At 39.5% G+C, this 16,237-nt stretch overlaps 1 protein-coding gene across 15 annotated transcripts in view; it reads left to right on the forward strand.

Moving 5' to 3' along the window:
- ZNF536 (zinc finger protein 536) overlaps positions 1-16,237 on the forward strand; it is a 315,331-nt gene that overhangs the window by 139,781 nt on the left and 159,313 nt on the right. For all 15 annotated transcript variants that reach the window (XM_015874051.2, XM_015874058.2, XM_032447029.1 and 12 more), the window contains one exon: positions 11,700-13,871. In XM_015874051.2, the coding sequence (XP_015729537.1) occupies positions 11,702-13,871 (2,170 nt within the window). In that variant the 5' untranslated portion in view covers positions 11,700-11,701. The remainder of the gene's footprint in view (positions 1-11,699; positions 13,872-16,237) is intronic.

The following is a 16,237-nucleotide window of genomic DNA, read 5'->3' on the forward strand; positions in this document are numbered from 1 at the left end:
TGCTCAGGGCTGCACCAGGCCAGCACAGCCTGTTAAGGATATATCGCAGCCAGCAGAGACCATCTCCCAGCTGACTTTGCAACCGTAATTGAACTTGCCAGTGTCTGTCATGCTGTGATTGCATTTATCAGACTTCCTTTGTCAGCTTGGTTGCCACTCACCTATCGGCTGTGATAGGTTGTCTTTCCAGTCTTGGGCTCACAACATTGCAATTAACATCAAAATTGTTTAAAGGATTTTTGTCCTGCAGATAGCTTTGAAATATGTTATTGTACTTTTGTAACATTCCTCCTCCCCCGTATTCATCTTTCTGCTCTGTATCTGCCAAGTTTCCAGTGCCCTTTTTATTAATGATCAAAATGATTGTGCCCAGATAAAACAGGGGTGCCTAAAGCACGCTCAGGGCTAAGCTTGCTGGGATCCTAAGGTCACGCTGCTGTTGCATTGAAGCATACGTACCATCTTACCGCAATCAGTGCTTGCATCTCTGCTTCCTTTGATACGAGCGCTGCGTGACCGCACTGTTCCTGTACTTGATCTTGCAGTACAGTGGTGGGAGGAAATTCCCTGTTCGTGCACCTGCTCGTACCTCACAGGATTGAACAGTACTGTAAAGATGCAACCCTTTTTTTTTTTTTTTTAAGGTCACTTATCTGACATTGTTTGCACTTCCTTGGCTTTACCATGGAACAGTTATGATGGTTTTGCACCATTGTTCAGGGGAAGAGGCAGCATTATTGTGCTGCAGAACAATCTGTCATAGATAGGTAGAGAGAATTTAAAGAGCAGCAAGGGAAATACAGGGATATATCCCCAGCTCAACTGCTTTTCGTATAGGTTGTCCTGGTTGGGACTGTCTTTCTGCTGAAGATGTCATCAGAAAAAACAAACCAGAGTGATTAGGAGAACTGACATTGGAACTATTTTTTCTGTTCTCTGAAATTACATTCTGAAGAACAGTTTGTTTTGTGCATATTTCCTGACCTTGGTTTAGATATGATTACAGCGGTTGTAGAATCAGGCTGATGTGTTGTTGTGGTGTGCAGTGACTGCTAGCTGTACCCTTCAAGTCTAAACCATGTCTTGGTGTGAAAGCATCATGCAAGCTGCTAGATGGCTTCCTGAGTTACCAAACCTGTGCTTCTGCCCATGCCAGTGATCAATTAGTAAAGTTAAATGGCAGCAGTCATAACGTATCATTGAAAGTATTCACAGGCCAGATAAAAGGAATTTGTGCTTCTGAGGTTTTACTTTTCTTGACTGGTAATGAAGTGTATTTTTTCTATCCTTACTCTACATTTGTATTGTTTCCTCATCTATTTTGTTCCACTTAATTCTGCAAGGCATTTGCTCTTTCTGTTTTTCTGGAGAGCACAAAGTATCTGAGTAATGTTCGCTTTCTTTTTCATTCTTCCACCTGCCTCACAGCATCTTCACCTTTCTCAGCTTCATCTTCCACCCCACTAAAGTGAGGCTTTCTCTAAATTTTCATTTTCCTGGAAATCAGTGTTAAAAATAGCTAATTAAAGTCACTTTTATGTAAGAATGACTGTTGCCCTCTGAGTTGCAAGTCCATGTGTTACTGGGAGAAGGAAAGTAAATCAATTGGGATGAGGGAGGAAAGTGTAGAAGGCAGAAACTAGAGATAGAAGGGATTAACAGCTGAAAATCTCAGTCATTAACCATGAAAATAACCCTGCAAAGTATTTTAACAACAACAAAAAAAGATTATGCTGTCATGAGTTAAAAACAACAGCCTTTTCATCAGTCAGTTACTTTTGGTAGAAGAAAGCTATCTAGAGTACTGGACTAAGCAATGGGAGTCAGAAGTTCTGGATGCTGTCCCTGGCTGCTTCGCAAAGAATGTGCCATATATTTAAGTGAAGATACATGGTGATCTTTTTCCTAAGTGAGATGTGGAATTGATCAATTAGGAATACTCATCTCAATGGTACTGAAAGCTGGTCCCGTGCTGGCCTAGGAAGACATCTGGGTGCACTGGTACTGGGCAAATGAATTCTGATTTTTCAAGTGATTGTATTTATATTATGTTAAGCTGTTGGCCGTTTCTGTGTTCAGCCAAGGAATTTGTAGAAGATATCTTCCCTTCCTCTCACTGTGTAGCTCACAGCTTGCTCAGATGAGCCCACAGTTCTTGGAGCTTTACAGAGTATGGGGTATGACCCAGTGTGAATTGATATTTGGGGCAGTGTTGTACTGCTGCAAAACTCTTCCCTGTTGTGCAGTGTAGCTCTTTGTACTTTCTATGTGTATGGGGATGGAATAGGAGAGATTTTTTTTCTTTTTTTTTTCATGTTGATTTGTCTTAAGAAAAAGGAATGAAGAAATTTACCTTTTAATTATCCTCTTGTTCTTTCTTCTCCTTTGTTGCCAGCTCAGTGCCTCTGGAGGTACGATAAATGCAGTTGTATTATATATGCATTTTGAGAATATATACTTTGGATCAGATATGATCCTGTTCATCTCTAAAAGGTTATGTAAAGCTAGTGTATTCATCCTTCCTCTTCCTTTTCTGCCTTTGATGAACATGAAACGTTTTCTTAGGCACGTAATTCGCACTGACATCACCAGAGGTAGGCCTTGTGTTTAGGGATGCATGGTTTTGTCCACTAACTCAATAGAATGCACTTTGGAGCATCCTTAATTATCCTACAAACCATTTTGTGATAATGAAACCAAATACGGTGTGCATGTGGCTGACATCTCTGTGGTATTATTTGGAATGCTACATATTTCTGTTTCAAGTATACATTGGTTAAAGACTTTTCAAAATGTTTTCTCAATTAATTCTATACTGGATACATCCTTTACCCTCCTCCCCAAAGCTCTTGTAAGTATTCAGTTTTTCTTGTTCTGTACACAGATAAGGTTGGATACAGACTCTTTTATTTGACAGAAAATAGGCTAACCTTTTGGTCTTTTAAGTCCTAAAACTACAGTTGAGTGTACAGTGTCTTTCTATATAACTGGGTCTTTTGTTCCACTAGAGAAAATTACTGAATTTATTAGGGAGCTTTTTTTTTTTTTTGTCGGGTTGTTGTTGTTTTAGAATAGTTTAACTGCAGCGGTCTTTACCTAATACCCTGGGATTGCAGGGAGGTGATTAATGTGAGTTAAAGGATCCCTGTGACATGGGACTAAAGGGCAGAATTACTTTGTTGTTGTTGAGAGTCCCACTCGTACAATTTCATTTCTCCCCGAACCAGATTTCTGTTCTTTTACATAAAGTTCGACTCTAATTGGACCATACGCTTCTTGTTGAAACTCTTGCTATTCAGCAGTAGCTTGTTTCTGCATTTTCATTAGGAATGTATGTCTTTGTCCCTTGAAATCCATCTATTTATTGCAGTGACACCTACTGCTGAGAGAGCTGATCCGCAACAGGATCGGTTGCTGTTAAACTTGGCCAACAAGCAGCTCATGACTCAACCAGCAGATGTTTCTGTGGCTCAGGTCAGGGGGAACTTATGGACTCGCGTTTTTTTCCATTACTCCTAGCATTAAATGCCAGAAAAGTCAACACTAGGTACAGGCAGTTGACCCGACCAGTAGTAGGAGGAACTGAACTGGGGCCCCTAGGATCCACAGAGACCAAGGCATTAGGCTGTTGAGCCACTGTGCTGGCTCCAGGCCAGTAGTTTCAGACAACTGACTATCTGATTGCATGCCCGGATTTTAGTAACGATTTTACATACTTATTTGATGATTTGTATCCAAGCTTATGCTTCTGACAGGTGCCCTTGTGAACAAAATCTCATGGGCTATCGCATATGAATATTTCACAATCAATCATACTTTGATCTTTGGGACATATGTGCATTTGACATTATATTTAGTTGTGTGCAAAATCTAAGTCTAAGCCTTTGTGAAATGAAAATAAAATCATCAACCCGGCATTACAGTTTGGGATTTAAATTGTTTCAAACTATGATTCGAGTTCTGTGGTCTTAACTCTTCTTTCTTCATCTCTTAGTAATCAGTGCAGAGGGCCTGATCCTCCTGCCCTCCCCCAGCTGCAATGCACTGCCTTTTATTGGAGCTTGCCTGTGTGAGGAACGCAGGATTAATAGGGTCAACGTTATGGATATTTTAATATTATATAATGAGCTAGAGAATAACAGATATCCAGTTTGGTACGACGTCCTCAGATGAGAATGGAAGATTCCGAATTCATTTCATACCGTAAAAAATGACAAAAAATGAAATAATAAATATGCTTTGCAAAGACTTCCAGGCATTTTATTATTTTATTTGTGCTGTGTGATACTGGAGTGGATCGTTAAAAGCTTAATTTTAAAGTTTCTTCAGTCTCAGGTAGATGCCAGCTAGATTAATTAAAGTGAGTGATCAGATAGGAGCTACAGGAGATTGATCAAATTGGAGAGAGTTTAATCAGTTGTATACATTCCAAATTACATGAAAATAACAAATTTACTTCTAAAAATGCTGTTTCTAAAATAACAGAAGATTTAGTTTAATGAAGCATCCCACAAATCAGGCTCCCATTTGAATTTAGGTATTATTCTTATCTTTACTTTTGTCATCAGGAAAACACTAGGAAAAATAAAAAGGATCAATGCTTACAAGCTAAAAAATAATGATCCCAGATGCAACCAATGCTTGAAAAAAAAGCAGGATTTTTTTTTTAAGCTACTGAACTTTCAGTACCAATTATTTATCTTTCTCTTCTTTGCATCTGACTTCTTAAGTATATGCAAGTGAAATAGAATACATAAGAAGGAAAACAGATTTTGCTAAGTCACATGCAAAGTAGCAATAAATCAAACAGCTTGTCTGCATTCTTCTAATCTTTCTATTCTAATCTGCGAGTGAGATTTATAAATGACCTCTCCTCTCCTCTCTGCTAGCCTTCCTAGATTGTGATCACAAGCAGTTCACAGTCCTCCACTCCATGGGTGCTACCAGCTAAAGACTGCTCTGGTGATTCATCTTCTACTGATCAGTTATCAGTCCGAAGCGCTGTGCTAGCTAGAAAGTAACTTACAGACCTAACAGGTATTTTAGAAAGCAACTGTCCTCGTCAGTTTGGATTGCAAGCAGTACAGCCTCAGCAAACAATTTGCTGTCTGTTAATGACTTTTGAAACATGGAAATCCCTGTGCTAACCCTTCTTTAAGACATAAAAACTGTCGTGGAATGAGTCGGTTCCATTGTTACTAATGGAGTACTTTGTTTTGAAATCAATAAGTAGCTTGTTTAAATATCATCGCTGCAAAGCTGCTTCAGTTGTGTTGGGTGTTGCCCTGCTGCCTCTCTGGCAGTGTGGCTGTGAGATGGGTGCTGGCAGGTGGCTGCTCATCCGCCTACTTCCAGCTTGGACACCAGGATAGCGGTCGGGTCAGGTTGGCCTCAGGCTTTGTGCAGATCCTGCGCAACCTGTGTTTGGCCCAGGTTTTATTTAAATTCCTAGAAGTTTCATGTGTGCCTGAGTGTGGTAATGGAATTAATAGAAGTAACTGATTACTAGGTTAGCCTTAATAGTAGCTAAATAAACACAAATAGGTAGGACTTGTTACCTGTAGGCAACTTTTCTCTTAAGGCGTTCTGCTATACTCCAGAAAATGAATTTCTTTGATATAATTACGTGATAACCCAAGGAACAGGACACCTACTTAATCAACCAAATAGAAGAATTAAAAAAAAAAAAAAAAAATTGAAAAGGGAAAACCGCATTGAGTTCATTGGACTTACTCTATTTTACTTAAGTACAAATGAGAACAGAATCTGGCCTAATGTTTATTCCATTTCATCGGTTTGGGTAGTGCTGTCCTGGTGGTATTAAATACATCTGATCTCTCTCCTTCCCTTCCACGCACACGTTTTTGTTAAAATTTAACTATTTACATCTGTGTCTCTTATTATTGCCTGCAAATCAGTCAAAGAGGAGTAGGTCATCTGTGCTGCTCTACTGTTTATATATTAATCATCTGGCAAATAAACCACTCAGTATCCTACCCACCTCAGTAATATTTGTGATGTAATTTGTTTGGATGCCCAAATGTCACCAGCGTTGATTGTAAGAGACGAAAAAAAATGTACTTGCTCAGCACACCAAGCTCTGGGCTAAAATGTAAGCATGAAATCTCTGGTTTATTTTTGTAATAATGTTTACAGCTGTTTAATGACCCTGAAAGGGTTCAGTAGTCTGGTGTTCTGTATTTCTTAACAGGAGTGTATTATGCTTATAACAGCCTTAGTTACACAGTTTCTGCTGCAACAATAAGAACAATATTTTATAAGAATACAATATATATTTGAAGTTTCTCAGTGATACCTCTTTATGAGTTGCTAGGAACTGATATTATCTGTATTAGAGTATTTAGAATTTGTCAGTGGACCACAAGATAGTGTAGATATGTACATTTTTCTAGCTGGAAAGATAAATGCCAGGTCTGTATTCTGAGAGCATAAGTAACAGTATGTGTAACTAACTGCTCGGAGGATCAGGGCCAGGGCGAGCTTGTTGTCTAAACACGTGAGCTTGTAAAGCATTACTTTGCTTACTGAACTGTAAATCTTTTAACTAACCTAATCTAAGCCATAATAACAGCACAACAGTGTTTTTGAAATGACTGTTTTCTCTACGGCAGCGAAGAGGGAGATGCTTTAGTGTGTGTCCGGTAGGAACGAGCAGGTGTAAATGAGAGCTGAATGTGGTCCATCTGTTTACAAAGATAACAGGTGTGTGGATGCATGTATGTATAGGCACACAGATATGTGCATGCATATGTTTGCATGTGTTTGTAGGCATATATTTACATTTCAACTATTTTTTGTTCTACTTGCCATCTAATTTTTTTTCTGTTTTGAGCAGAAGGAAGCCAAGCTTCTCACATTACATTAATGTAGTTGTGATGACAGGCATTTCTGGTGTCATAATTGGTTTAAAATTCCAGTAATCCATTTGAAATAGTTAAATAAAATCCGTGTGTTCCATTGAAATGGCTGAAGTCAGAACTTTCATTATTGATCTCACAGAAAATAGTCTAGAGGGCAAAAATATGACTCAAATCACAATAACTATTAGTATCATCAAAGGGACTTGAATGTCTCACTGTACTTTAATGCAGGGGGTGAGAGTATTTTCATAATGCATGTATCCAGTTGTGAATTTTGTCAGCTGAGGACCCGCATCATAGAAGTAGGGAACTGTACACCCTGTGCTGAGAACAGCTGTCCTATGATGGTTCGTCAGCTTCTTGTTGCAGACTTTTTCCTGCTGCTGCTGGAGCAGAGGGCTTGTTTGGGTTAGGAAGGCCACCCGCGAACAACTGATACCAGCATGCACGGACTTGGGGGAATGTGTTCTTACAAAACACTGGAGATAACTAAAGGTCAAAAATAGACCATATAAATTTCAACTTATTTTGAATTTCTTAACAATCTCAAATTTGATTTGTAGTTGAGTTTGTAAGCATATATTAACTGCAAAGAACATCATGCTTCTGTACCCAGAGCAAGAGATGGCAGAGCGTTCTGTGTTTTCCTTTTAAGAGACATCAGAATCAAAAAAAGAGTGAAGTAGATTATATATTTAAAAACAGAAGGCTAGACACATCAGCATTCAAGAAACACCCATAAGTGATCCTTAGTCCTTAGCATCTCCTCTTTTTTTTTTCTTTCTTTTTTTCCTTTTTTTCCTTTTTTTTCTTTTTCTTTTTTTTTTTTTTTTTTTGTCAAGTAGAGGAATGGGGAAATTACAAGTATTCCGATACTTTTCAGGTTTTCAGTGGAAACAATGCTTTATCACAGGCACAAATGTATTGTGTATAAACTGAATAGACATTATTTTTCCACTTGGGTAATTGTGAGTTTTGAGGAAAAAACTGTGGAAAAATAAAAATCACTTTGAGTATAAATATTCAGATGGTAAGTGAAAATTATGTTGTGGTATTGGAGCTTCTTGAAAGTTTGGATGGCTGTGATTCCAAACAGATTGCTTGAGCCAGGCTGCTTTGTAAGGCTTCGGCTTTTATAGAAGTTCATTATCCGGTTTTCCTCTCTCATGACCTCTTCCTAGTCGTGAAGAGCATGGAGAGCAGCAGCTAGAGGTTCCATGGGGCCCTTTGTAACACCTGGGATAGCCTGTCTGGTTAGAGAAACAGGCAGGGATGACAGATAAAGAGGGAGAGGGTGAAGTTCCTATTTTTTTATTATATATATTTTTTTAGAGAAATCAGCAAATTAAATTGGGTTACCTAATTCATAATGGAATGACTGATGAAGAGGAGTTTTATTTCTGTCTTGTGTGTGGATAGGAGATGGGATTTTGGTAGGTTTTGCTGCAAATTGGCTGAAGAATACCAAGATTCTGACTCATGTAAGACCTGAATAGATCCCAAATGCACTAACACAGGAGGAGAGATTTCACATGGAAATACTTTTGAGTGCCATAATTATACTGTGCAGCCAAACCAGGTGGAAGTAAGACAAAGAAGAGATGATCTGAGCCAGAGGCAGGAGACAGAAGTACAAGCAGTTGGGGCAGATGAGGGTGGGAATACATTCTGAGTGAAGATCTCTAGCATTTTGAGATTGCCAATAGCTGGATCCTGGTAACTGAATGGCTGATCAGAGAGTGTGTGGCACTTAGAGGAGGTTGTTTCTCATTAAATAGCAGCTTTGCTGACCTTTTTGCATATTAAGTCTAAAATGTGCAAAATTTCTAGTGCCAAGAGATCAGCTCTGAGAGCTGATGTAAAAACACTAGTTCTTAAATGAAATTTATTTTTTTTAATGTAAAAACTCTAGTTCTTAGATGATGTTTTTTTCTCCAACTTGTCCTAAATTATATCTGTGTGTTTTCTAGGTGATGGAAAGAAAATGTTAGAAAAAGTTGGGTTATTCAAACTGTAACTACCACTAGTTACTTTACTGTACTTTAATGAAGTTGTATTTGAAGAAGAGCTATAAAATAGCCTAAAATCTCAACCACAACTCCTCAGTCCAAATATCTGTAGGTTTGAACTGATGCTTAGGGTTAAAAATCAGAATTAATAATCTCCACTGGGATCTGTCAGCATTTCCAGGCTTTGATAGAGCATAAAATGCTAAAATTAACTATCCAAACCTTCCTAAGCATAATAAAAGCACCAGTTCCCATTGAGGTCAAGTGAATAAATGAAATTTAGACTGCATTTTTGAAGCTGTTACATAATAATGGTAACGACAACCTAGAAAGACTTTACCAACCCCTCTTCAATATATGTATGTGTCTGTACATGTAAAGTGGACTGAATTCTGGGTGGTACTGTGTGGATCCAGGAGTTGGACTCAGTGGTTTTTGTTTGTCATCTCCTACTCAGGATAGTCTACGATTCTCTGTTTTGTTTAACTGGCAAAGAGAAGCAACACTTGCAGTATGTGCAGTCCAGACAAAAAGTGTATTTCCGCGTTGTTGGTGGAGATTATTTATTTAACGGAGTTGAGTAGAGAGAGTTTGAAATCTTAGTCAACTTCAGGCAATGGTAGGCCTACACACTACGGCTCTGTTAGATGTTCAGCTAATCCTTTTGAGCGTGCAATTTGATTTGTTTCAAAAGTTAAGGAAGCTTTCAAAATGTTAAAAGAATGTGTTTGTATGTACCCACACAAAGTAAACTTGCATGAAATGCATGGTCTTGGGTGACCTCCTGACTTGACCATGTTTCCCTATCTTTGAAAATTAGACACTTGAAGCCAAACCTAAGCACAGTCCTATAGCTTATGCGTTTAAGCCTTTTCCTTTGACATACTCCATCTCATTAGTATTTTATAAATAATATCATTGAGATAAATATGGTCAGGGACCATAAATAATGGATCCCTGACACAACACCTGCAAGTGAACAGTGTTGAAGTTTCCAAAAAATTTGCTTACACGTCATCAAAATTTTGTGGGTTGTGTTCATCTTGAATACACATGTGAATGTCTATTTCCCCCCTTTTTCTTGCAAGATCACGTAACCTGATTCATCCAATCGAGAACTAAATAGGTCTTCTCTTGGAGACCACCCAAGCTTGTTTAAGGCCATCGTCCTGCAAAGACTTAGTCACATGTAGAACTTTGCTTTCAAGGGTCATCCTTTGAAATCCACTGAACTGCTCCTGTCAGCACGGTTGCATGCATTTAAGGTATATACCAGATTTGAGCCTCCAGTTGTCTAGCAAATGTTGTCCAATATGAGGAATGGTGTCCACCTGGAGTGTGGAAGGCGGTGTAAGTGCTATTGGGTGAAGCCCAACAGAAGGTTCTCCAGATTAACTATTCAATAACGTATAGACTTCAATAATTTTAGTAGTGAGTAGTGTGTCATATCACTTCACTGAACAACACAGATCTTAATTATGTTCCACTATAACCTTACAGCTCATATTTTTTGAGAGTTATTAATGTAGAACTTTTTATTTTATTTTAGAATTTTACAGATACATTATTTCTTTGCAGTGTAGAGAAGTGGCAAGGATAGAAGATTATTGTGGACAATTATGCAGACCAGAACCAAGCACTTATGTTTAACAAACAGCTTTGAATTCTAATTTTCTGCAGTATACATAGTGTGGGTACAATTTGTAGTCATTACTGTGTATTAGGAAAGTTATTAAAATTCTTAAACTTGTTGAGGCTTTCCACAACACCTTCCCCAGATTTTAATTGGTTTTATCTAGTTCCATAAGAGAGCTCTTTAAAACAAATCAAAGTGCCTTAAATCACACGTTTTACCCATCGAAGGACAGAGATATTCCTCTGTAATCTGGCAAGTTTTCCTAAGAAATGAAATCTGAAGGTTCTCAATGATGAATTAGGAGACTTGGCAGCAGATAATTTATGTGCCTTTTGATGGGCTCAATTTCAAAATGACAAAATAACAATGTTTTGTAACAGAAGGGTTAAATCTTAATCTCAGAGGTTTACAAAGCTGCTAGTCGCAGTCTCCTTAAAATTTAATATACCTCGTTAATGCTTACTTGCAAACACTGAAGGATTTTTATGATTATAATCATGTGTTACAGCACCTAGTACTGTTTCTAAGCAGCATACTAATCAGCTTAATGAGATATTACTGCACTTTTTGTTGACTAAAGCAAAATCCCTTTTATTGTTCTAAAGCTTGTCCTTTACTTTATTTTTTCCCAAAACATTATCTTGTTTTATTGTACACCAGTAAATATCATACCATCGTTTTTTGTCAAATCATAAAACTATCTTTCTCATTGTAGAACGTGTAATATATAGAATATGGTTAATGGAACTGAAAGTTACAAATGGATTTTTATTTTTATTTATTTATTTTGCTGGCTTTTCTGATGGAAATGGGAAAGATGCATAACGTTTCTTTTAGTATAGATTTAGAAATGTAAACAGGTGCAATTTCACAAAAAGAAAGACAAGGGAGATGGTAAAAGCCCTTGCCCCCTCCGTAATAATTAGATTTTGAAATTGTGGCATAATTTTAAATAGTAATTAATGTTTATCAGTAAACACACAGAATGATGAAAGCACATACATGATCACAATTGCGTAGCACAGTTGGCATTTAATACACTTTTTATGGTTTTTACACTAATTCCTTTGCATTGTTATGGGTAGGTAAAACAGAAAATGCAAATTGTATGTCAGCGATTCAATGCTTGTAACTCTTTCACAGTCTGAATCTAAAATATCTTCTGATTTTCAGAGATGGAGGAAGCTAGTTTGTGCCTTGGTGTTTCTTCAGCTGTGCCAGAAGCTGACGCCCATCTCAACAGCACCATACTCAATGGGCAGTATTCAATGAGCCAGAAGCTGCACCAGATCACTTCCCAGCTCAGTCATGCCTTCCCGGAGCTCCAGAACAGGCAGAATCCAGAGGAGAAGGCATCAGCACCGCTAGAAGACAAAAGCCACATGTCCATAGCGAACCAGCCCATCAGCAGTCAGATGGCACTGTTAGCAAACCAGCTCAACAGAGAGGTTGACACCAGTTTGAATGGGCGCGTAGATCTGCAGCAGTTCTTAAATGGACAAAACCTAGGGATTATGTCTCAGATGAGCGATATAGAGGATGACGCCAGGAAAAACAGAAAGTACCCATGTCCCCTCTGTGGAAAGCGCTTTCGATTTAACAGCATTCTGTCGCTGCACATGCGCACTCATACCGGAGAGAAACCATTTAAGTGTCCATACTGTGATCACAGAGCAGCTCAGAAAGGCAACCTGAAGATACATCTGCGTACTCATAAACTTGGAAACCTCGGCAAAGGCCGTGGAAGAGTCCGAGAAGAAAACAGACTTTTACATGAGCTGGAGGAGAGAGCAATTCTTCGGGACAAGCAGATGAAGAGCAGCCTCTTGCAGCCGAGACCTGATGTGAAAGCACAGCAGCATGCTCAGCCAATGCCTCTCACAAATTGCAACTTGTCTGTGCCAGCTAATCACAGTACACCTGATATTTCAAACCCTGTTCCCTCTCCAAAGCCAGTCAGTGTCCAGGAAGAAGTTGTTGCTCAGACAGCTGGGTTCAGATGCACATTTTGCAAAGGCAAGTTTAAAAAGCGAGAAGAGCTGGACAGGCACATAAGGATCCTGCACAAGCCTTACAAGTGCACCCTGTGTGACTTCGCTGCCTCGCAGGAAGAGGAGCTGATCAGCCACGTGGAGAAGGCTCACATAACCGCAGAGTCAGCACAGGGCCAGGGCTCCAATGGGAATGGGGAGCAGTCCACCAATGAGTTCCGCTGCGAGGTGTGTGGCCAAGTGTTCAGCCAAGCCTGGTTCCTAAAAGGCCACATGAGGAAGCACAAGGATTCCTTTGAACACTGCTGTCAGATCTGCGGGAGGCGATTCAAAGAGCCTTGGTTCCTTAAAAATCACATGAAAGTTCACCTGAATAAGTTATCTGTCAAGAACAAATCTCCTAATGATCCTGAAGTACCTGTCTCCATCAGCAGTATGTCCCAGGAAGCCCATGCAAACTTGTATTCGAGATACCTGTCCTGTTTGCAGAGTGGGTTTCTTCCTCCTGACAAAGCGAGCTTAAGTGAACAAAATCAAATCTATAACAAAGGAGACATGCCCATGAAAGAGAAAGAAGTCTTGGGAAAGCTCCTTTCACCCATTTCTGGCATTGGCCACGGTATTGCTGAAGGGGATAAACACTCTTTATTGGGCTGTCTCAATCTGGTGCCTCCTCTGAAATCCAGCTGTATAGAAAGGTTACAAGCTGCCGCCAAAGCAGCAGAGATGGATCCAGTAAACAGCTATCAGGCCTGGCAGCTTATGGCAAGGGGAATGGCCATGGAACATGGCTTTTTGTCTAAAGAGCAGCAGATACAGCGCAGCCATGAAGACACTTTGGCAAATGCTGGAGTTATGTTTGATAAGGAGAAGCGGGAGTATGTGTTAGTAGGAGCAGATGGCTCTAAGCAGAAAATGCCTGCTGATTTGGTTCACAGCACTAAAATGGGCAATCAGAGAGACTTGCCAAACAAACTAGACCCTTTAGAAGGCGGTAGAGATTTTTTGTCACATGGTATGAACCAGGGACTCGATTACAACTTACAAAGTCATGGAAACGTAAAAGAAAAGCCAACTGAATGTCCGGACTGCGGGAGGGTTTTTAGAACATACCACCAAGTGGTTGTGCACTCCAGGGTCCACAAAAGAGACAGGAAAGGAGAAGATGAAATAATCCAAGGGAGTCTCGATGAACGTCGAGGGTCTGGCAGCGATCAAGAGTCGCAGTCTGTCAGCAGGTCCACGACCCCAGGCTCCTCTAACATTACTGAAGAAAGCGGAGTAGGTGGGGGTCTCTCACAGACGGGGAGTGCCCAGGAGGACAGTCCACATCCTTCCTCGCCCTCCTCTTCAGGTATGATGTCTTCTCCTTCCCTCTCTGCACTGAAAACGTAGTAGCACTGTTTGAAATCACAGCAGCAGTTGTTTATGCATTCTCTGGTTAGGTCGTTTTCTAACGGTCCACAGAGACGCGGTGTTATACTCAAGAACATCTGTGTTTGGGTTCCCTCAATGCCTTCGAGGTTAATTCTCGGTTCACCCTCTCTCCCCTCCAAGGGCAGGTTTCCTAGCCTTTTAGCTGTCATTTCAGCCATGCCACCGGCAGCAGCATGCAGGGTCTGTGTGTGCTCCAGTGGGACTGTCACAGCAAGGGCCTCTTCCTCCACGTTTTGGAGGACTTTTTGTTTTCCTCTTCTGTGCATGGTGTCTCTCTTGCAGACCTTTCCCTCCCCTCCATGTAAAAGGTGGAAGAAAAGTGCCCTCTTTGACCTCTTGGTCAGAGAAATATGACTAATACGGAGTGTGTTGGCTAACCTCAGTGATTTCCCTCATTCCCACAACTGTATTGGTTGCCTAGTTGAAATATTTGCATGCACCTGGCCACCAGATTGATTAAAAGGAGATTCAGGAAATAGAAAGCACTAACTTTTTTACAGTCTTTTAACTTATGTGTGCGTTTTAACACGTATGAAACCTTCCACTTAATTTGCATCTATTTGGAAGTGCAAGAAAAGTAGAAATTGAACTGAAACATTTTAATTGAACCGTATGTCTTGTTAGCTTTCTGTGTATAAAATGGAAAAGCAGATAATATTTCTTTGGAGATGTCTATAAAATATTGAGCTTCCTGGTACAATTTTTAAAGTTACTAGCCTATGACTGCTGAAATAAAATCTCCAAGTAACAACAGGTAAGATTTCTGGCCTCATCTATACTTCCAAAGTCACTTACTAATGGATAGTAAATTGAAAGTTATATCTTCAGCCCTTTATAAAGAAAGCACCTCACTAATACTGTAATCATTCTGCAAGTCTAACAACAGAGGAAATCATGCCATAACAAATACTCTGTTACTAATGGCAACATTGATTTCTGCAATCAGCCATTAAGTCTAGAAAATGAAAGACAGTTTGAGGTACCTTAAGGCATTACGTTGCCCACTGTTAAAGAGCTGGTAGCAGGCTGTGGAGGGTAATTCTTTGTAGTTTTTTTTCCCCAGTTTCGATAAATATTTTAGTATTGGAGGCAATTCGCTGTTACAGTTATTAAGTATGTGCCAGTTTATTTTTGTTGTTCTTGTCATGCTCCAGTATACTCTACTTCTGAGGCCAGATTAATATAAAAATAAAGTGTTGGTTTGCTGGCTTATTACAAACCAGTAAAGAAATTGTTAAGACACATAAATCTGCACTCCACATTCCACAGATTCCTATAGTACTTAATGCTGTTGTTTAAATACCCATGAAACACACTGTCTACTCTTAGAGTCATAGCCTCGTTTACAATTTATTACTGGTGAGACACATTAGAAAATTCTGGGAGGAACAAGGGGAAGAGGCGAGCACTAATTTCATACTATGTTTAGTTGTTCAGAGTGTTTTAAGAGGATTGAAAATATGTTGGGATGATTATTTTTATGACTTTCACTTTAAAAAATCCTAAACGGGGCGGGGGGAAGGGGGAGAGGGGCAGGGAGCAGGGAATAAAAACGCTCTTCTTTAGTACAGAAAACGTCACTTTTGTTTTGTGATGCCGCAGAGGGAAACAAAGAGTCTTTAAATTGGTTAAGTTCAGTCTGAAGCTTTCCAGGGCTATCTGGATAAGTTTGCAAAGAAGAGACTGAAGTCTGAGTGCGGATGAACTGGTACAGATTTAAGAGGATTCAAAACAATGCGTGTGAAAGTTGGTGTGTTTTGAGTGCCCTGAAAACTTTAATTCCGAGTGTTCTGCTTCGTTAAATGTATTGTTAGGGGAAGCCTTTCTGGTCATCAGAGGCAAAAGATAACACTGCGGTGTCTCTCTCTCTTTGGCCACTAATTTAAAATCATTTGTGAGTTAGACAGCAATGTATTTAAACTGTTTATTTTCTTGCCCTGATACATTTGGATTGAAGCATATAAAAATGAAAGCAAAACGTGTGCAGTAACTGTTGCTGGGAATGCATTCATTTTTTACTACAGAAAGTCAGAGTGTTTATATGAATGGCTGACAGTGTTCTTTAGTCTGGCAGCAGTCAGTCTAGGAAGGTTCTCAGTATCAGGCGTCCTGTTGCACTAAATGTGCATGATTTTATAACTTCGAGATCAGAAGGAAGGAAGAGAGCATTGCATTTCACCTGAACAAAATATTCTAAATATTCTTTTGTGCTTTAGAATTAAAATTTATTGCATTAATTCTGTCAGAACTTTTTCATCACTGTGGAGTGTGCAATTTATCAGT

This window comes from Coturnix japonica, chromosome 11 (genome assembly GCF_001577835.2).
Source record: "Coturnix japonica isolate 7356 chromosome 11, Coturnix japonica 2.1, whole genome shotgun sequence".
NCBI lineage: Eukaryota > Metazoa > Chordata > Aves > Galliformes > Phasianidae > Coturnix > Coturnix japonica.